Raw genomic sequence first — 21,406 nt, 5'->3', positions numbered from 1 at the left:
ACCCATTTTTATCATAGAAGTGAATAGAGTAGACTACAGAAGTTAAACTACTCACAAAAACGGGACATTCATTTTGCAGTGTTACTCAGCACACAACTCCTTTTGAGATTGTTTAAATTATATCTCTCCACCTGGAGCTGGAAATTCTCTAGGTCAAATGGGGATTTGTATGGCATAAGAAGATGGTATAAATAGCTGTGAAAGAGATCCATTACCATCAGATAATGCAAACCTTAAATCATCTCAGATGTCAGTCTCGGATCAGTGGTAACACTGTTGCCACTGAGTCAGAACTGAGTTCTGCACTGTTGGAAATGTAATCTTTCTGTTGAGATGTAAAACCAAGACTTCACCTGCCATTTCAGGTAAAGGTAACTGATCCCATGACGTTATTGAAAGAAAAGCCAGTTTGGGTTGCAATGACTGTCTGATATTTTGATCAGTATTTATCCTCGGAAAGCAATACTAAAAAGCATTATCTGGTCACTTACCTCACTGCCATTTATGAAACCCAAAACATAGTATTTCTGTGTCTGTAATTGAGTCCTTAATGAATAAAACCATTACTGTAACTTTCTTTGCATCTGTTTTTATAACCAGGAATATTTAAAATCATACTGTTACTGAAACCTGCAATCCATCACATTTGTATCATTATGCTCCTCCATTCTGGTAAATGCCTCTGGCTCCCAGCTTTATTTCCAAGACTTTGCACATTACAGTACAAGAGCAGCTCCAAGATCCATTTAAGTTTTTGTATACTTTTTCTTTCCTTTCTATAGTTTATTCTTTCCGTCTCTATCCCTCTCCATACCCCATTCCTATTTTCCCTTATGAAAACTGAAAGACCTGCAGATGCTGTAAATCAGAAACAAAAACAGAAGTTGCTGGAAAAGCTCAGCAGGTCTGGCAGCATCTGTGAACAGAAATCAGAGTTAACGTTTTGGGCCCTTCACTGGACCTGAAACGTTAACTTTGATTTCTCCTCACAGGTGCTGCCAGACCTGCTGAGCTATTCCAGCAGGTGCTGTTTTTGTTCGTATTTTCCCTTAGATATGTGTCGTCATAAACCATTTTGAACTAATAGACTTTTTTCTTTTTTTATTCCGTCTATTCCTAAACTAGCCTTTATTAGTTTATTTCTTCCCATACGACTCCATTCACCATATTTCGAAGGACCTTATATCAGTTTAGTATGGATGAAGTCTATCAACCTGCAGACAAAACTCATTTAACAAAACATTTAACTCATCACATTTTCTGAAACATTTGAACCTGTCATTTCCTGATCTGTACCTCTGTAACCTGCCCAGTAGATGTTAGTGAAAGTGATTCTCAGATGGTTACCCTTAATGCCTTGTACTGCAATTATCTGTTCCTTCTAAACCTCCATATTTGACTTTCCTATGCCATTGGTTCCTACTTGTACTATGAGTTCAGACCAACTTCCCTCCCCTTTCAGAAATTATTCTATCTTTTCCCTTTCCTGCCCTACTGTGGCATTTGGGACACAATGCAGCATTTGGACCCACCATTGTACAATGCTAGCACCACTTAAAAGTAGCTTGCACTACTTAAAGCCAGCTCAAACATCTTAAAAGAAAGGTGCATGTTGCTGAGAGCAGCTGCCAGAACAGGTCAAAAAAAATGTCTTTGAGCAGAAAGCAAAATGGAAATGGCCCGATAGGCATTAAGGGGAACCCCTACACTCTTTCAGTAACATTAAAAGTCTTAGTGCTGAAGGAGAAAGTTCCTTATCTGTCTGTGGGGCAAAAAGGCCCTGCAGACATGCATTATGAAAACAATGAAAGCAAATAACTATTGGGGTCCAATGATGGCCTAACTCTGAGGATCTGGGTATAGTGCCGCAAAATTGTTCGATTATGTCACTGGAGTAACTAAGGTTAGTAGGTGCACCTTTACATGCCTGTATCCTAACTTATTAACCACTAGCCCCACACACCACTCCATTCATCACTTCCTTTCCCAGCTATTTAATTCGCAGGCAGTAGAAAATCATATTTCATTGCACTTACTATGACACCTCTCTCTCATAAGATGAGGTGGCCCATATTCAGAGGTAACAGCAGCTGACCAGCAGAGTACAGACGTGATTGTAGGTCTTTAATCTCATGGTAAAGATATGATTGAGGTTGCGGTCAGTAACCGAGGTAAAACCATAAAGGTTGATAGTGTGTTCCGATCAAAGACACCTTCTCACATCTCCCCAGTTGCACTATATCCTGTCATGTACAGGCTTCAAATGGTGTGAACATTCTTTTCTTGTTTCCCTCTACTTTCCTCATCTTAACGCAAACCTATGTTTTTTACCTTTGAAATACCCAGAAATGCCAGCACTCTGACTCATGCTTGCACCTGTAGTTCAGATACTGACACTTGCAGAGGCACGATGAACAAAAAGTGTTCCTGTGACAGCCCGTTATCTTTGCTGCTGCTCCATCTTCCTCATGGTGCACTCCAAAATCTTTTGCTACTAAAACGCCAGTGATTTGGAGAAAATGATCTGATCAGAATATTTGTTCGCAGCTAAGGATTTATCCATCTGCAGTGTTGACTTCAGTAACTTTAGCTAATCTCTTCAAAACACCAAGCAGTTTCACAATCTGAACAAGTGCCAGGAGGACTAACCTGCAAGTTGCTGTTGATCCAATTAAATGGGCTGGTTTCCTGTTGTTACACAAATGTTCAGATATCTATTATTAAAAGTACATCAGGTACAGCAATGAGCTAAAAAAAAAAGTAGTGCTTTTGACACTCAGTTTTATTGGCTGAGTAAGTATGATTGGCGTCCCTATTCTGCATCCTTCTGTCGCACGTTCCTACCACCCATGCTTATGTTCTCAGCAAGATGGCTGTCCGTGCAGGTAGCAGTAGAAGTGTATGTACGTGGTGTGGATTCTACTTTGACATCAAAATGCACCATTAGCATTGAAACTACATTTGTATAGAGCCCAATTTTGTGGTCTGATGTTTCCTTTGAGGAATTAGAGAGGTTGTTATAAATGTAGCTTATTCTCCACATACACAGATCCTACCTTCTTTCCCTCACGGTTTCTGACTCTAATATTAAGTGAGTTTTCTTTTACAGGTTGATTATTTTAATGATTAAGCAAATCTTACAGGCTTCTCTCCCAAAAGAAATTGATCTGTCACATCATCTCTGTGATTCCAGTCATTTGATGGGACAATACTTATATATGCATAGGAATTCAAATCCATTTCAAAGAATTCTAAGAACATCTAGCTGAAGTATTTTGGGAGAGAAGGAGAAGACTCAAACTGGTATGATTATTTTAGTTTATGATTATTTAATTGATGAGCAACACAGGAATTAGCAATCTGACTCCCACCTTTAAGTTAGATAGTCATGGCTTGTGTCTACACTACTGCAGAGACTAAAGCCCTTAATCTAATCCAGCACTTAGAATGCTTTATACAGGTAGAGAGGCAGGACTGTGGGAACACTGCACTGTCAAAGGTACCAACTTTTGGAAGAAGTTTCAAGCCGAGGTCCTGTGTGCCCTTTCAGGTGGATGTAAGAGATCTCAAAGCTGTTATTGGAAGACGTGTAGAGAAGTTCTCCTAGTGTTCAGAGGTCAATATTTATTCCTCATGTGGTACAGTGCGGAATAGATTATCTGGTCATTTATCACATTGCTATTTGTGTAACCATGCTGTGCACAGATAACCTTTTCTCTGAATTGCAACAGTGACTACACTTCAAAGGTATTTCCCTATCTGCAACATGCTTTGGTACTTCCAAGATCATGAAAGAATGAAAGGTGCTTTTGAATGCATGTATGTATTTAATTTCTTTGTGTTTATATACAAATGTATTATAATTTTTTTTCTCTTAATTGTACTCAAATTATCCCCTTTTTTCTTTAAGACTGTGCTTACTATTGGAGTACTGTAGGGCAAAAAAATCTTTATCTCAAATAAAGAGATAATGAAAAGTGTGTATTGCTTCACACATATGTATATAATCCATATACCTTAACGCAGAGTTAATTAAACTGTTTTCCACAGCTGATCTAAAATCAGTAGCAATGTTAAATCACTGTTTATGATGTTAGTTATCACCCCTTCCTAATTTTTTCCATCCATGAGAAAGTGGAGTTAGATCACAGACAGATCAGCATTAATTGAACTGCTGTGCAGGTTTGAGGAGCCAAATGATCTGCTTTGCTACTTTTTCTTATGTTAACTAATATCTAAAATACCAGAAGTCCTTTGCGACTTTCTCTGTCAGTGTCTGCCTGTACCTAGTGCTATTGCAACAAAATCCCATTTTTCATTGGCCAGAGCCATCCATAATTGTGTGCCTTGGTGGAAAGGGTATCCATGACGTATTCAGAGCTACCATTGAGTGCAAGTTCATTGTGATGACGCATGCACAGTTAGATGTTCCCAAATGAAGCTTGAAATAAACAGATGGTATAAACAATTGCTTTCACAGACACAGGCCAAGAATGGCCCTTTGGAAGAAATGGCTGTAGATAATGTTGTAATAGGTCTTTGGGTGATATTAAACAAAGATCTCAGAAGCAAAAACAGATTGCTGGAGCTAGAGGAAAACAGCAGGACAGGCAGCATCAGAGGAGTCGGAAAGCTGACGTTTTGGGTCGGGATCCTTCAGAAGGGTCCCGATCCGAAACGCCACCTTTCCTGCTCCTCTGATGCTGCCTGGCCTGCTGTGTTCCTCCAGCTCCACACTGTGTTATCTCAGACTCCAGCATCAGCAGTTCTTACTATCTCTGAGATTGCTGGAGAAGCTTAGCAGGTGTGGGAGCATCTGTGGAGAGAAATGTTTTGAAGGAGACAGTAGGAACTGCCGATGCTGGAGTCTGAGAAACAAGGTGTAGAGCTGGATGAACATAGCAAGCCAGGCAGCATCAGAGGAGCAGGAAAGCTGATGTTTCGGGTCTGGACCCTTCTTCAGAAATGGGGGAGGGGAAGGGGGCTCTGAAATAAATAGGGAGGGGGGAGGCGATGATAGAAGGGGATAGAGGAGCAAATAGGTGGAGAGAAGATGGACAGGTCAAGGAGGTGGGGATGAGGCCAGTAAAGGTGAGTGTAGGTATGAAGTTGGGATGAGGGTTAGTCAGTGAGGAGGGAGAGGTGGGTTAGGTGGGAGGGAAGACTGACAGGTCAAGGAGGCAGGGATGAGGCTAGTAGGTAGGAAGTGGGGGTGGAGGTTCATCAGTGAGGTGGGAGGAGTGGATAGGTGGGAGAAAAGATGGACAGGTCAAGGAGGCGGGGACGAGATGGACTGGTCTTTGGATGAGGTCGGGGGTGGGGAACGTTTTGAATCCTTGTTTCAGAAATGAAGAAGAGTCACTGGGCTGCAGCCAGGCATGCTGAGTTTCTTGAGCAATTTCTGTTTTGTTTGTTTAAGTCATCAGGTGCTGGTCTGGACAACTGCTATCTCCTGACACATTGTTTATTTGAAAGCTGCAAGTAGGTAATTTCAAATTGGAACGTTTAGCTTTCATTTCCTGCTAATATGTGAATTGCATCATAATTTTACTATGAGATATCCATTTTAATTTAAATTCAGTTATCTACATTTCATAAACCTGTAATAATAAGAAATTCCATTAATATGCAGTAGTGAATGTTACTTCACTTTAAGAGCATTTAGTTAAGTCTGGAAGCAGAACAAACCAACAAACAAGGATTGATATGGAAGACAGAAAAATACTTTATTGATTCCTTCTATAAAGGCATCTGAGATTATTCAAATTGGGCTTTTGCATTGATTAGTGTTGACTTTTAGACCAACATACGGAAAACAATTCAACCAATTTTATATTAAGTAGAATGTACAATATGCATATGTGTGAAGATCATTGATGTTATTGTTTCAATATCTATCTACTTTATACAGCTGTGCCTTCAGAGCTGAAGCGAACTTCATTTGTTTTGCAACCACAGGGGATAAGGGATCTAGTGTGCTGCTTGTATGAACATTTATTTTCCCCTATTGCCTAGAAACTAGAGTGCTTGTTGAATGACCAGTATTATACTTTCAAATGGATTTTCTGGGAATTTACTCTTCTGCCTTGTAAGGAAATCCATGATGAAATGCTCAGTGAAAATCAATGCAGTCTGTCATTTATATTTGATATCTAAGCCCTTACCTGCATTTTAATATCGAGTTGTCCTAAAGGTATAGTTTGGTTAAAGGCTAGTTTGTATTTATTCAATGTAAAACCTTGACAGAATTCATTTCATCATACAGTCACAGATCTTTATAAAACATTGCCAGAAATCTTATGGCCTATTTGATGTTAGAGCAGCAGGTATCTGGACTTACCTGAAACAGGTTTTCATAGCAGTAACTGTGACAGAGATAAAAACAAAACCATTAGAATAATTTTCCGTCTGATAGGATATTGTTTAATAACTGTGTTTCATCCGTCCATTAAGCTGTTATAACATCAGAGGGTGATTAAGCAGATGTCTAGCTTCTGGAAGCTGTAGACCAATGATCTGGCATTCAGTTTATAGTCTGTTGGAGAAAAACGTGAACTGTGGTAGTCTAGAAGACATAGCTAAATGGTTGTGTTTAGGTGTATCTTTAACCAGCCTGCTTTATGCATATATACAGGTCTGATTTCATTTTGAGCAAATATTCAGCATTTCAAATAAATTTATTAAATATAACTGAAATATTGCATAACTATATTTTTTTCAAATGAATTTTTTGCTGTTAATATTTCTCTTAAATGTCACAATATTCTGGCAGTTGCAATATTTAGTGCAACGATACTACACTGTAAGGCTATTTGTTACTTGAAGGTTTACTACCAGTGCTGCTTAGAAATTAATTTTAGGAATGCTTGGATATTAATATACAGTACCTAGAAAAGTACATGCTGGTTACCTGCTTCAAAACCTCAAAGTCATAGATTCAAAATTCATAATCTGCAACACACTCTCAGTTATAAGTTACTTTGATGAGAAGTTTCTTCAACTGGTCAGACTGTGCTCTGGTCAACCAGACTCAGCAAAAGAAATGTTGGCAACCAGTTTTGTGTAGGAATTTTGCATTCCTGTTGAACATAACTGAGGCTGGATGTGAGTAAACACAATTTGGTAGGAGAGAGGGGAATGAAGGTTTTCAAACTTATTTGTTCTGATGAAGACTCTCTGGACTTGAAATGTTAATTCTGCTTCCTCCCCACAGGTACTGCCAGACCTGCTGAGTTTCTCCAGCAATTTCTATTTTTGTGTCAGATTGTCAGCATCTGCAGTTCTTTGTTTTATTATAGAAATTATTTGTACTTGCAGATATCGTTTAAAATTTGGTCTTTTGAATTTTTAACTTGCACTTCTCCCATAGAAACCCTACAGTACTTCTTGATACATAAAATAAACTTCTTGAATGACCAGAATCAAAATTGTCTGCAAAAGGTTCTTTGGAATATGTAACTACATAAGAGGTTCCTTTGATGGCATTAAACCATGTAACCTTGAATAATCCCTGGCTTGTTTTACTGAATATGAGCTTAGAGTGTTTAGAATCGTGAGGGGTCTGAGCAGAGTGTATTGAGACCAGAGGAGTTTGATTTATGGTGCTTGGTAAAAGAAGCAACAACAACATGTGAAGAGACTTTTCACAACATTTGGGATCCGAAGAACACTGCCTGGGAATGGTGTGGAGGCAGTTTTGATTGTGGATTGCAAGGGGAAATCTGGGTGGGGGCAGGAGGATGGGAGAAGAGGAATTTGCAGTGCTGCAAGGAAGGGGACAGGAATGAGCCTGGATGGGTTGCTTTTGCAGGGAGCTGGTGTGGATGCAACCAACCAAATGGCCCCTTTCTGTGATGTAGCCATTCTAAGTTCAGAAAGAATTTATTCCTGCTTAATAATTTCTATTATGTCTCCCATTAATTACCATTTTATTGGAATACATAGTCATTTGTTTGGTATTTTACCTATCTAATTTTGAAAAAGAGAAATGACCCAAGGTGACAAATAATAATTATACTTACTCCATATTCACTTTATTATCTACAAACCTGTGGGGTTTTTGGCAGCAGTGTTCCTCTCATCTATTGTTCTATAAGGGAAATGAAGCATTAGCTTCAAATCCTTTGGTTTCTGTTCCCTATGTAGCAACAGTGGCTATAATTTAAAAGCATTTCATTGGCTATAGGTTGCTTTGGATCATCATGAGAGTGAAAGATGATATATAAATGCAAGTCTTTGTCTTCTTTCTTTGTTTCAATGCTGCAATTTTGATCCTTTATGTTCAGGTAGATCAGCAATCCTTCAAGCTTTTTCCTTCTGTTTTCAGAGGAGAGTACACTTGAGACTAGGAAGTTAACAGTGTGAGGACTAATACTGTATTATTTTTCATTCACATGCAGTGCAATCTCTTACCACTTCCAAATCAATTTTTAAACATTGAGAAACCACAACGTCATTTTGTGAACCTAGGTGTGATATCATCAGGTCATTATGTGATAAGATTGAATGTTTTAGCAATTCATCAAATAAATGAAAATAATTAAAGGTTTTAGACTATAATTCAGATTATCCTGTTCTTTTCCACATGACTATGCTGATTAAATCCTTCTGTGTTTTAATCCTAGGGATTGTAGGTGAAAATGCCCAGCCTATCCCAGAAACCAACATTGGCAACCAGATGCTGCAAAGCATGGGCTGGATTCCTGGCACCGGTCTCGGACCAGACGGCAAAGGGCTTGCTGAACCCATTAGAGCTTTACGGCGACCAAAAGGGGTCGGACTTGGCTTTTGCTGACAGGAAAAATACTCAGCTCAATGGAAAGAACTCCAGCCCTAACTCAAAAGAATGGGAAGATAATGGTATATGTGGCCACAAAATTACGTCCTTCTAAAATTATCCTTAATTTGTGTTTTGAATTCAGCACACATGCTTATTTCTGAGCAGTTGTCAATGCTGATTTACTGTATTAATTGTTACGGAGGTTTCTAGATATTAGGAAGTGAATTTAATTGCTGTACACTGATACACAAGGCCAAAGGTTTTAGCAGCCATAATTCCGTTCTATCCAAAATGTGGTGTCTGCAAGTTGGCTGAGGCTGCAGATATGAATTTATTAAGAAATATGGCAGTGGTCTGACTCTTCCAATCCCCATAACATGAATATCTCTGAATGATTTGCAAGTTTGTCATTATATTGCCACTGCTGTATTGAAAAGATAGAGATAGATGTTTTGAATGGCAATAACACTTCTGCAAAGAGAACTAAACACAACCTGTTCAGGCAGTTCAGAAATAGTTCTAGTGACTCCTTAATATCTGGAAACCTTCTTTTTGTTTTTGTTGAAGTGAATTTATTTCAAATTCCATGTTGTGTTTCTTTCAACTCAAACAAAATTATGTCCATTACTTGGGAATAAAAGGGTTTTATTAGCATGACAAAAAGAATGAAGAGGGCCTGAATTGTTTAATATGCTATTCACCACAGAATATTTACTTAAATTTCAGTTAATTTCATTTTTGTCTATTGAACGTTCTATCTTGCTAGAACTTTTACACATGTCAAATAGAAACCATGTGTTACAATGACCTACTTTGGTAAGGTCTTAGTTGCTCTGCCATATTGGACAGTGATCATTGTGATTATACTGAGCATTCGAGTATTTCAGTCTGGAAAAGGAGAGCCACCAGACAGCTGATTACTGAACTTGACCATATCTTGTTCTTTAATCAGTTTAATGTACTAAATTCTAGTAAATAGAACTGGTTTTAGATTTCTTCTCAGATCACATCAGCTTACAGCCTTTCTAAAATCCTTACACAGTCCAGTTTCTGAACATGCCGTGCATTTTAGAAATATAACCTATTTATTGGCTGCTGTCTCAAATCAGATCTCTTGATTTAGCTAATCCACCCATTAATCTGTACTACAGTTTGTGAGAAATTACCAAATTTAATATCATAAATGACATTAATTTTTTCAAAAATCTGTTTTATTAAACAGAAAACAGTTGTAAATGTCTGATCTAGAGTTATATTTCTTTCACAGATTTTGTAGTGCTTTCTTGTCATTTTGTTCTATTGCAAAAGGCCACAGTACCAACACGTATCTCAATACAACAGCCAAGGTTCTGAACATGTGTCTGAAAGGTACTCCAGATGTCACCCCAAAAAGCATATTCTACAGTCAAAACTGTGATATACTTTTAGCAGTGTCATAATTTGTGTAATTTTTGTGCAGATGCAAATCAAGAGAAGCTATATAAGATGTTGCATAATAGTGAAAGGATTACAAAGGTAAGATCAATACCCCCCGCACGCAGTCTGAGCAAAGACAGTAGATTCAGAAAACATGCAGTTAATTGCAGGGATTTCTGAGATCATATGTATAAATAGAAATTTACGTGAGGTTTGGGATTTACTTAATGCAGTAGCTAATTAAATTGAAATTCATGTTTCTTGATTTCTCCAGTAAAAGTGAATTTAAACTCAGTTGAAAGAACTACAGTGAAAGGGACTGACAATTCTGTTTTAATTTTCAATCTTTTTTCCCATTTCATTCCTGGGCTAATTTAGTTTTGAAGTTTTTCCCCTTTTCTTAATTCTGTCAGTTTGCATTTAAATTGCACTACTCTGTTGATGGTTTAACACTTTTCTATTTCATAACTAGACAACGATATGAGAGTCCTTTAATGGACCAAGAAGGGAAAAGCCAGTGTGATGTTCCTTAGAATGTGCAGTTATTGTTTCAAAGGTGATTTTTATTATCTTACATTCCACAGAGTATTAGCTTAAGAACAGAGCAGGCCTATCTGTGTCAAATGCCTTAATTGGACAACTCTGCTTCGTGACATATCTTTAAAAAAACAGAGCTACAGGATCATCGGGCTGAAACATGTGATATGAGCGATAAAAGAAAATCTGCCCTCTGTTATAAATGAGCCCAATTATAGGCATATTGTTATTGCTCCAGAGGCAGTCGTTTTGCATTCTGTGAGAAGTAATGGAGTAAATCACAAGCAATTCTAATGCAAAGAAATGACATAACATTGGGACATTATGGTGTGCAATAGATCTGATTTGACAAAAACTGCTTAAAACCAATACATAAAAAACAGTGTTATGTTAATAACTATTATCTGGAAGAATGATTGGGGTAATTTACCCATAACAGGATAGTTATCTGTTGTTGAAATGGTATAACTGATTTTTTTTTAAAGTACTGAAGCATCTTATGAATGAAAAGGCAACAGGCCAAGTTTCCAGCCTATCTTGCATGTGTCTTTAAAATCAGACCCTGTTTTGTTAGCAACGTTATATTGGAAAGAAAACTTGTAATTATGTAGTTTGAGCTTTTTCCTTCAGTCTGACAATTCTGATGGTGGCTTCAAACATTCAGAATCAGGAATGAAGTTCAAGGTGTTTTCTCTCTTGTATAGGGAAATTCTCTCACATTGTACTATTGCTCCAAATTCCAATAATGGTTTCAATTGGATATCATAATGGCATATAAATTGATTTATCTTTTATATTTTATGTATTTTGTGCTTGTTCTTGCTTTCAATGTGCATCTGGTGAAATGTCTTGTGCTTACTGCAGTATGATGTGTAAACCCTAAAATTTCTCCATAAGAATATCATATTCACATAACAGTGTTAAGAATTAGCATTATTTCTCTGCGCGAAATGTTTAAGAGAATATAGCTGTTCTTAGACTTAATTATTTACCCAATAATTTAAAACTGTAAAAATACCATATGAAATGGGCTAATTCTCATCTGGCGTTTGGCAAACAAACAAACAAATAAATGAACTTCCCACCTCCCATTTGTGTGATTATTCCCATTTATAAATTAGTATTCTTATTCTTCGTATTAAACACCTCTTAGTTTCCTAATTTACTTTCCTAACTCACTGTAAAAACAAATTGGTCTTGAGTTTCCATTAGATTATATTGTTGTTTTAAGAAAATTCAGTCATAATTAGCCAAATCAGAGCAAACGGTAGAGAGAGTTTAAGCACTAATAATGTACAACGTGAATTGAATGTCCACTATTTTTGGGTCTAGTTCAAAAAACTCCATGATGGAAACTGACTGGCCCACCAAGCCAGTCCCCAGATCAAGTTAGTCACAACGGTGCAATTCCTCCAGTTGTGTTGATTAGTGGGCCTTCAAGAAATGTAAAAGTTAAGTTTTTTTTTCTGAGTCACAGGAACATCTGTCTTGAAAAAGATTTCAATTTTTAAAAAATAATAATTTATAGGAAATTGATTCCTGGATCCCCATGGAAGCAGCAAGTGATCCTGTACATAATTTTAAGCCATGTTTAGTTATTTGAGATCTGGTTACTCACAAATAAGTGGTAGACTAAACACTGATTAAGCACACTTCCTTATTTGTGATTTTTAGCTGAGTTAATAGAAGTGCACCAGATTACTGTCCTTAACTATGGTTGCAAAGCCAAGCTCTATTGAAAAGAAAATGCATTTTTCTTAATAAAAATTACTGAAGCAACACTCTAGTGACTTGAAATGTCAACATCTAAAATGGCTGAATATTTGCAAAATTGTACAGCGTAAATTCCAAAGCCCTTTTAAGAGGGGAGCCATCATACCCTCCTCACCCAGTTGTAACAATATATAAAGGAATATTGATTCAATGCAAAAAAAAAGACTTGTCCTAATACAGTGCCTAATTATGGTGGTTCATGACAGAAATTTGAGCAAAAAGAACACACTTTGAAAATTATTGTAATTTTGAGCGCAATTTACTTGTAGTAATGGAGAAATTCAATCCTAACATATCTTTAAATTTGACAAATTTGTGAGCATTGCGTCTCAAAGAATTAATTAGCCTGCTGCTTATTCTATTTGTGAAGGTAATGTTTGAGACCCATTTTGCAAGTTTGGGCTGCCAAACCAGACAATTGCTGCCTCTAAGTCTGCTCTTCACTCTCTCCTTCCTCTTTTGCCCAGACTGGAATCCCCTACTGTGCCAGGCAACCTTGCCCTTCTGATCGCTTTCACCCTTATCCAGTTGGCCACTCCATCCTGAGCACTTGCCCTTTGTCTCCCAGTCTGTCCCACCCAATCATATGCGCTAATTGCCTAGCCACTTCATTCCCAATCATCTTCACATCGTCTCCTGGACACTCCCTTTCTCCCAGTTCATTTCTTCTGCTTTCCAGGGCACTCCCTCTCCCGTTCATACTCCTATCTCCAGTCATTTTGCCCCCCACCCACCCCGCTTCTCTCCTTTACTGTCTCCCTGTTGATTTATTTCTTCCATTTACCTGGTCGCTCCCTCTCAATTATGTCTGCACTCTCCAAGGCCATTCTTTCTTCTAGCCAGCACCTCCCACAATTGTTTTCTGTTATTGTCCCAGTCACACCCTTCATTCCTGACCAATTCCTTGCAGTCACCCCTCCCTCTTGACCACCTAACCCCACCCCCCACCATTGCCCAGCCAAAATCCACCTGCAGGCCACCGCCAGCAATACAGTTACCTAACTGTACAAGTACTGGAGCAAACAATGAAGGAATGAGGTATAGTACAATTTCACTTTTATTTTAACTTTTAGCCCATCTGGGTAGTAATTAACACTCAACTTATGGGCCAGTTACAGCAGTTATCAGTTCAACTGCAACAATGACAGATCCGGTCATGTTTAACTACGGCGATAGCAAGAACCGCAGATGCTGGAGTCAGAGATAACAAAGTGTGGAACGGGAGGAACACAGCAGGCCAGGCAGCATCAGAGGAGCAGGAAAGTCAACGTTTCGGGTCAGGACCCTTCACCTTTATGCTTATCTTCATCCTGGTTTGTTTAAAGAAACAGCTGATGTAAGAGTGCTATGGCAGTAGTGTCAAAAAGCCAAAAAGATCCTATTTCCCTGTGAATTTGAATGTCCCAACTTTGTTTACACAACCTAGATATACCAGACAAGCAGCAGGGAGGTTATTGCTGAGTTATGTTAAGTTGTAACATCTGATGTGAAGAGTTCCTATTTTACCTTTGACTATGAAATTGACAGCATTCATCAGTTCTGGGCAATCATTCCAGAAAGCCAGAGTGACTTCCAATAGAATTAGCCAGACACTTCTGTACACTGTATTTGGAAATGCTGAGAGGTTCATTCTCTTCTCTGAAAGCAAACAGCTGGCCTCAGACTGAAGATTTTATGCTATTGCAGCCTTTCACAGCTGAGCCCAGTGGACTGAACCCAAATTGAGATACTCACACCATCCATTAATCTGATTCCACACTTCAGCGGTAAAGGTTTCTGTTCTTTGAATGTGCAGGTGGTCTGTGACTCTCAAAAATTATGCTACAAAAGACTGCAAGCAGTTGGTTTGATGCCCAGTTTTTTTCGTCTTGCAATCCCACTTAACTTGAACATGACAGACATCTGCAGGGCTATTCTTTTGCAAGGGAGGAAGATGTGTTGGAATGGGTAATGAAAGTTATTAATTTACTTTTTCATCCTCAATCACCTATTTCTTGTCAATAGGCTGCCTTCAGCAATGATTATCCATAAGGAAATAACAAACTGCCATATGTACACTGATAATATCTAGCTCTACCTCTGTGTAGTCAATCTTTTCACTTCCATTGCTGGTTTAGTATAGGCTATAGTTAAAGCAGAGTTTTCCACAACATAACATTCATAATTAAAATTAAAATTTCCTGTATATTTTCCCAGAGTGGCCCCCACAGGCTCCCTCTGCAAGGTTCTCCCCTTCCCAGGTTGGTTTCCAGTTGGAAGCCAATGGTAGCAACCTTGGTGTTTTTATCCTTGAGCCAAGTTTCATATTTCCATTTTAGTAATGTCATCTTTACATTTTTATTATCTGTTATCCCTAACACCATTGAATCTCATAGATGGCTTCATTATTTCTGAATCAAACTCTCCAATATAAGGCTTGCTAGTTTCACCCCTCACCTAAAATAACCTCAGCTCCGTTTTTAAACTCATCTTCCACCCCTTCATTCTACAGAAAAAGTTCTGCTAGTCTATTAGATCTATCTTTATTGACCTAGTTCCCAACAACATTGTTTTAACAAGTTTTTTTTCACACATTCCTTGGTGAGCTCAAGCTAACCTATTTCTGCAACTAGTTTTAATCCTCTGCCTCAAGTTTATGTACCTTTTACCCCAATTGACCGACTCTATGCTACATCCTGTACTCCATAGGCCTTTGGCCATCACAGTAAAGAAATAATGTATTTGCATTGATGCAAATGATCCAATACAGCCTTATTGAGCTGCATTTTGGTTCAATATACTTTTCATGCCAAGGCAACTGTGAACGCTGCAATTGAGTGCACAAGAATGCTAGCTCCATTGTATTTGAATGGATAATGCCAGTTAGTCCAATTTGGTGCATAGGTAAAATGGGATTACTGCTTGAAGTCTGGATAATAGGGAATGGAACAATTTGTGCTATCTCAGTGAGAATCATAATATGTGCCAAAGTCTCTCGTGCAATTTTAAAGCATAATCAATACCCTCTTCTTTTGTTTGATAAGACCTCAGTAATGAGACCAGAATGAATAAAACTCTTCAATTTCCATGAAACTTCCCCTTAATGACGCCCACAATGTATCTTTAATACAAAATTGTTCTACACCTCCACCACAGAAAAGGTGACTGAGAAGTTCTGATGGCCTTAACCCCCCCAGAGACTGTCTATGCCATGTGCTAATCAAGGCCCAAGCTCCTGTGTGTCAGGTAATTGTTCATAAAAGAGTTAATTTTAGGTACTGCATTAAAATACACCCACTCTGATGATTTCATAAGGACTTGTTTGGGGAAAAACCGGAATAGCTTAAGCTCTTATAACGTGAAGGCGTGTATCCTAGATCTCACCACTGTCAGTGTAACTTGCTTGTTTGAGCATGTTGTGACACACCTTCGGGACAGGTGGACCTTGAACATGGACCTTCTGGCACAGAGACAGCAGCACCACCACTGCATCACACAAGCTCGAACTTACCAATGTGACTAGTATCTGATTGCTGTCATACAATAAACTTCACCTTGCTGAAGGAAAGTGCCTCTTCTTATTAAGACTCAGTAGTCATTTTCTTCCACTACAGAAAACTCAGTCAAATAAAGAGGGGTTGGCAGCAAGATATCCCAATAACAAACTCATGGTGGTTGGCATTGCACTATATTTAAGAGGTTACATTAGTATCTCTTGACTGCAGGTCTCATTAGAGCTTTATTTTAAACTCAGATGAAAGAGCAAAAGCTGAAATTGCCAGCGAAACTGAGCAGATCTAGCAGCATGTGTGGAGAGAGAACACAGACAATGCTTCGAGTCCAGTGAGCCTTCCTCAGAACTGTACTCTGGTCACTGGACTTGAGGCATTGGTTCTGTTCTCTCTCCACAGATGTTGCCAGATCTGTTTAGCTTCTGCAGCAATGACTATTTTTGTTTCTGATTTCCTGCATCTGCGGTTCTTTGTTTTATTTTATGGATGAAAGAGCTATGTTTCAGAGGTGACATTGGAGTGACTGTTCTTCACTTCCATGCAGCTTTGAACTATGTTTGGCATCAAGGAACTCAGCGAATACTGAAAATCATTGAAAGTTAAGATAAAGCTCTCACTGGATGGAGTCACACTGAACAAAAACAAAAATATTTTTGTTTGTTCGTGACCAATCATCTCAGTCCCAAGTCCTTGATATAGGCTTCCTCAGGATAGCGTCCTAGGTCTAAAAATCTTCAGATGCTTTTCCAATAACCTTTCCTTCATCATCTACTCAGAGATAAAATGTTCACCGATGATCTCTCAGTTCCATTTGTAATTCCTCAGAAACAAGAGGCATTTGCTCACACATGGTAAGATTTGGATAAAATTCAATCTTGGGCCAAGAAGTAGCAAGGAAAGTTCATGCCTCATATGGGTCAGGCAATGACTATTTCCAACAAGACAGACTTAGACCATCTTCCCCCTTGATTTTCACTACTGTTAAGACCATCACTATGTTCCTTTTATTTTCTTCCCATTTTTGGTTTGGAACTGTTTGGTTTGCAGTTGAAAATTGAACTTTGAACACCAGTTTGTTTTCAAAAAAGAAAGAGAATAAAAGATAAAGAATAAAATAAAGAAAAAATGTTGTTGGGAACTGGCCTGGAAAGATAATGTAGCTTAATTACTGCTCTAAGAACATTGTAGACAATTTAGCACTGAAATGTTGTTATGCTTAGGGTCTGGCTGCTAGTTGAATGTTGAATTGGTCAATCCAGGGACGACTGGTGCTGGCCAGCCAAACACAAAGGATGTTGAAAATGAGTAAACAAAGAGTGAACTGGCTGTCATTAGGTTTTGGGCAGGCTAATTTTTGGTTTTGCTCTAGCCAGTTATTCTCCAGTTACTGATTTATTGAAAATAACCCCAGTCTGGAATAAATAAGTAAAAATCTCCAGAAATCTGTGGAAGCTGTTTCCATTGATCAATGACTTTGGAATTCAAGCAAGATATTCATTCCTATATGGCTGTAAGACAACCTGTTGTCCAAGGATTTCTTGAAGGCCTGGTATTGATCATCGAGTCTGCTATTAAAGTGGCAAATTACGATCCTTTATATTTAACAAAAGCTCATCCCTTAACTCTGTCAGTCAGTTTTTTTTTGAGAATGAAGGTGTGTAATCAAAGGAAGTTGAGTTTAGATCATAGATATTAATTAGATTGCTTTGGTGTTTATCTATATTCTGCTAAAGTTACATCATTAATAATTTTTGTCTAAGTTATAATCTTGGTGATTTGTTATTTGCAATGTCTGGTTAGGAACAAATGAGCATTTTGAGGCCCATTGAATGGTCTAAGATCATTGTGTTATGAATCCAGTGTTAGTGAGGCTGATTTGATTTGGCTTGCTATCCCTGTGTCATAACAATACTGCTATCAACACTGAATTTTTCCCCACAAACACCCTGGGGTGTCATCATTAACCATAAATAAATAAAATAACTGGACAATTCATCCCAAAACTATGGCTGGAATAGCAGGTCAGCAACAGGGAATTCTACATCATGTCATTCTTTAAAGCCTTTCTACCACCTAGAAACTCAGGAAGTTGACAGTCACTGTCTATATTCCTAGGTGGGTACAGCTGTATCAATGTATAAGAGGTTTAAAACTATCCAGGAGAAAGCAACCTGCTTTATTGGTATTCTATCCACTACCTTAAATCTTCACTCCCCTTGCATTCACAGTGCAATATGTGTACCGTCTACATGATGCACTGCAGCAATTTGCCAAACCATTTTCAGCATAGCTTTCCAAACCAGTAATTTCTATCACCTTAAAGAAAAGCAAAGTAACAACATGGGAGATCACTACCCTTTCACACCAACCAACTTGGAAGTATAACTTTTCTTCTTTGTCACTGGGTGAGTATCCTGGAGCATCCTTTTTGACTGTACAAAATTGGAGTACTTTTACTCTGAGGATTGCAGTGAATAAATTCTCTCACCACTACCTTATCAAGAGCATTTAATAATGGACAATAAATGTTGGACTTGTCAAAGAAACTCAAATCCTATAGTGTGAATGAAGAATAGTAAAAAAATTCCAAAGTTTTTTTTAAGAAGATCAGCACCCACAATATCTGCCATTTCAGCCACTGCCTCTTCATTCACGTCTTCTAAGTGTTCCGTATCTAAAGGTGTCCTCAATCTTTCAGCCATTTCACTTATAGAGTATGCTCCTCAAATTTAGCAGCCATCAGAAATTTGTCACTGTTCTCTGTCAATTCACCATGACGTATATGCCATGCTCTTTACTACTGGAACCATTACAGACCCTACCTCAGTGGAAACTGAGGCCAAACAAGACTGTGCCATTGCACCAAACAACTTTTCCATTTTTCTTATTGCAATTCTGTACCTGGCCTCTGGCTAATTACTACAAGCTTGGAGATAATTTGCAGGACAGATGGGAAACTGATCAGCCTATGCTGCTTACAATCCAAAATTACAGCAGCTTCAGTTTTTGAACTTCAATATACAGGTGACATTTGAGCATGTGCTCACTCCGAAGCTGAGCTCTAGGTTATTGTTGACAGCTTCTCTGAAGCATATGAGAAAATGAGCCTTGTACTAAACACTAGAAATTATGGTTCCCTTCCATTGGGCTCCCAGAGCAAGATATATCCCAAATTTGAACTTATAAAATGTGGATTGTTTTATGTATCTTTAGATCCTCCTGTCTTATTAAAGCAGCTAACTTAGGCTTTAGCCAACTGAGGATAAAGAACATTCAAGGATCAGCATCTTAAACTTGAGACAAAGGATCTGGGTTACAGGCAGCAGTGATCACTGGGTTCCTACCTGCTTTGGAGCCTTAAATGACATCCAACAGGCATTTCAAAGCCCTGGGGAAGTACTGCCAGCAGTGCCTACACAAGATTCTCCAATTCTTGCGGCCAGAAAAGCTGTCCGATGCACAGCATCCTCTCCCAAGCCAAATCTCCCAGCATCAAGGCATAAATTATACAGAACCAGCTCCATTGGACTGGACAAGGCATTCAGATAAAAGCAAAGTCTTGTATATGTTAAAAATCCTAAATAAAAACAGAAGTGTTGCTGGAGAAACTCAGTAGTTCTGGCAGCATCTACGGAGAGAGAAGAAGAGTTTTAATGGTTTCAGTCCAATGTGAGACTTTTTCCAGAACTAAGGAGGCTAAAGTAGTGGGGAGAAGGAACAAATGGAATAGATGGAAAAGATGGGAAAGATACCCCAGAGCAAAGGACAAAATGAGTGCTAATGGTATTAAGAAGAGTTCTATATATCTGAAGAGTCAGTCTTAATAGCAGAAAGTTGGTCAACTTTGGTGAGAGAACACATGCAAACAAGACACTTTGGAGTGATGCAGAGGTGGTATAATCTAAATGGAGGACAGAATTTATGGTCTGAACTTGATGAAGTCAATGTTGATCGTGAAGGCGTAAAGAATTTAGGCAGGAAATGAAATGTTGTTTCTCTAGCTTGCATTGGGCTTCAATGGAACATTACAGGGGGCACGTAAGAACAGGATGGTGTATTGAAGTGGCACGTGTCCAGAAGATTAGGATTACCTCATGTGAACAAAAGCAGAACTGTTCCTCAAAACAATTTGATACAGTGTGGAGCTGGAGGAACACTGCAGGTCAGGCAGCATCAAAGGAATAGGAGAGTCAACGGTTTGGGCTTAGACCCTTCACCAGTCCTGATGAAGGGTCTAGACCTAAAACGTTGACCCTCCTGCTCCTCTGATGCTGCCTGACCTTCTGTGTTCCCCCAGCTCCACACTGTATCAACTCTGACTCCAGCATCTGCAGTTCTTGCTATCTCCTACAAAGCGATTACCCAGTCTGTGTTTTGTCTTACCAATGCAGAGGAGACTGCATTCTCAGCAGCAAATATAATAGATTGAATTGCAAGAAGTACAAGTAAATTGTGTTTGCGACCTGCAACAATGAAGAGAAAAGGGGTAACGGAGTAATTGTTACATATTTTGTGATTGCATTGGAATGAGCCGTGGGTGTAAAGAGGTGTTGGGAGTGACAGAGGAGGCACCTGAAACGTTGCAGAGGGAATGGTCTCTTTGGAACACAGAAGTGGTGGAAATGGTGAAGAATGTTCCTATCAATGTGCAAGTTATTGAGTTAGGAAGTGAGGACAAAGGCAATCCTATCATTATTATGGAAGAAAGGGATGGGTGAAGGCAAAAATGCAGGATAAATATTGGACAAGGCTAAGAACCCGGTCCACCACAGTGGAGGGGATCCTCCATTGAGAAAAAAGTGAGGACATGTCAGAAGCACTGCTGTGGAAGATACAATGGAGAAACTGAGGGCTGGATTGGAGTCCTTACTGGAAGTAGACAGTGTGAAGGTTGAGGTAACTGTGGGTGTCACTGGGATGGTAATGGATATTGGTGGACAGTCTGCCTTCAGAAATAGAAAAGTCAATGAAGGTAAGGGATCAATTATAGACCAGATAAAGATAAGAAAGGATAGAAATTGGTTGGAAAATTGACTAATTTTTCTAATTTCAGATAAGAACAAGACACAGCACTAACAATGTTGTCATTGTATCAAAGATTTAGTTGGGGTAGGGCCCCCAAGTAGGACTGAAGCAAAGAGTGTTCCTCAAATCCCACAAAGCAACAGGCATGACTGAGATCCAGGTGCAGAGCTGGATGAACACAGCAGGCCAAGCAGCATCATAGGAGCAGAAAGGCTGACGTTTCGGGCCTAGACCCTTCATCAGAAATGGGGGAGGGGAAGGGGGTTCTGAAATAAATAGGGAGAGATTGGGAGGCAGATAGAAGATGGATAGAGGAGAGGATAGGTGGAGAGGAAACAAACAGGTCGAAGAGGCGGGGATGGAGCCAGTAAAGGTGAGTGTAGGT

The 21,406-nt window shown here is 38.8% G+C and overlaps 1 protein-coding gene across 5 annotated transcripts in view; it reads left to right on the top strand.

Annotated features, from left to right (window-relative positions):
- Window positions 1–11,821, top strand: part of LOC109917304 (G patch domain-containing protein 2-like) — a 163,307-nt gene extending 151,486 nt beyond the window's left edge. For all 5 annotated transcript variants that reach the window (XR_007262892.1, XM_048601125.1, XM_048601124.1 and 2 more), the window contains exon 4: window positions 8,625–11,821. Coding sequence is in view for 4 of the 5 variants with exons in the window: in XM_048601125.1 (XP_048457082.1) it covers window positions 8,625–8,794 (170 nt within the window). In the remaining variant the exon portion in view is untranslated. The remainder of the gene's footprint in view (window positions 1–8,624) is intronic.
- The last annotated feature ends 9,585 nt before the right edge of the window (window positions 11,822–21,406 follow it).

The sequence above is a fragment of the Rhincodon typus genome, chromosome 9, assembly GCF_021869965.1.
Source record: "Rhincodon typus isolate 14 chromosome 9, sRhiTyp1.1, whole genome shotgun sequence".
NCBI lineage: Eukaryota > Metazoa > Chordata > Chondrichthyes > Orectolobiformes > Rhincodontidae > Rhincodon > Rhincodon typus.
This window is presented reverse-complemented; position numbering and strand designations above follow the sequence as displayed.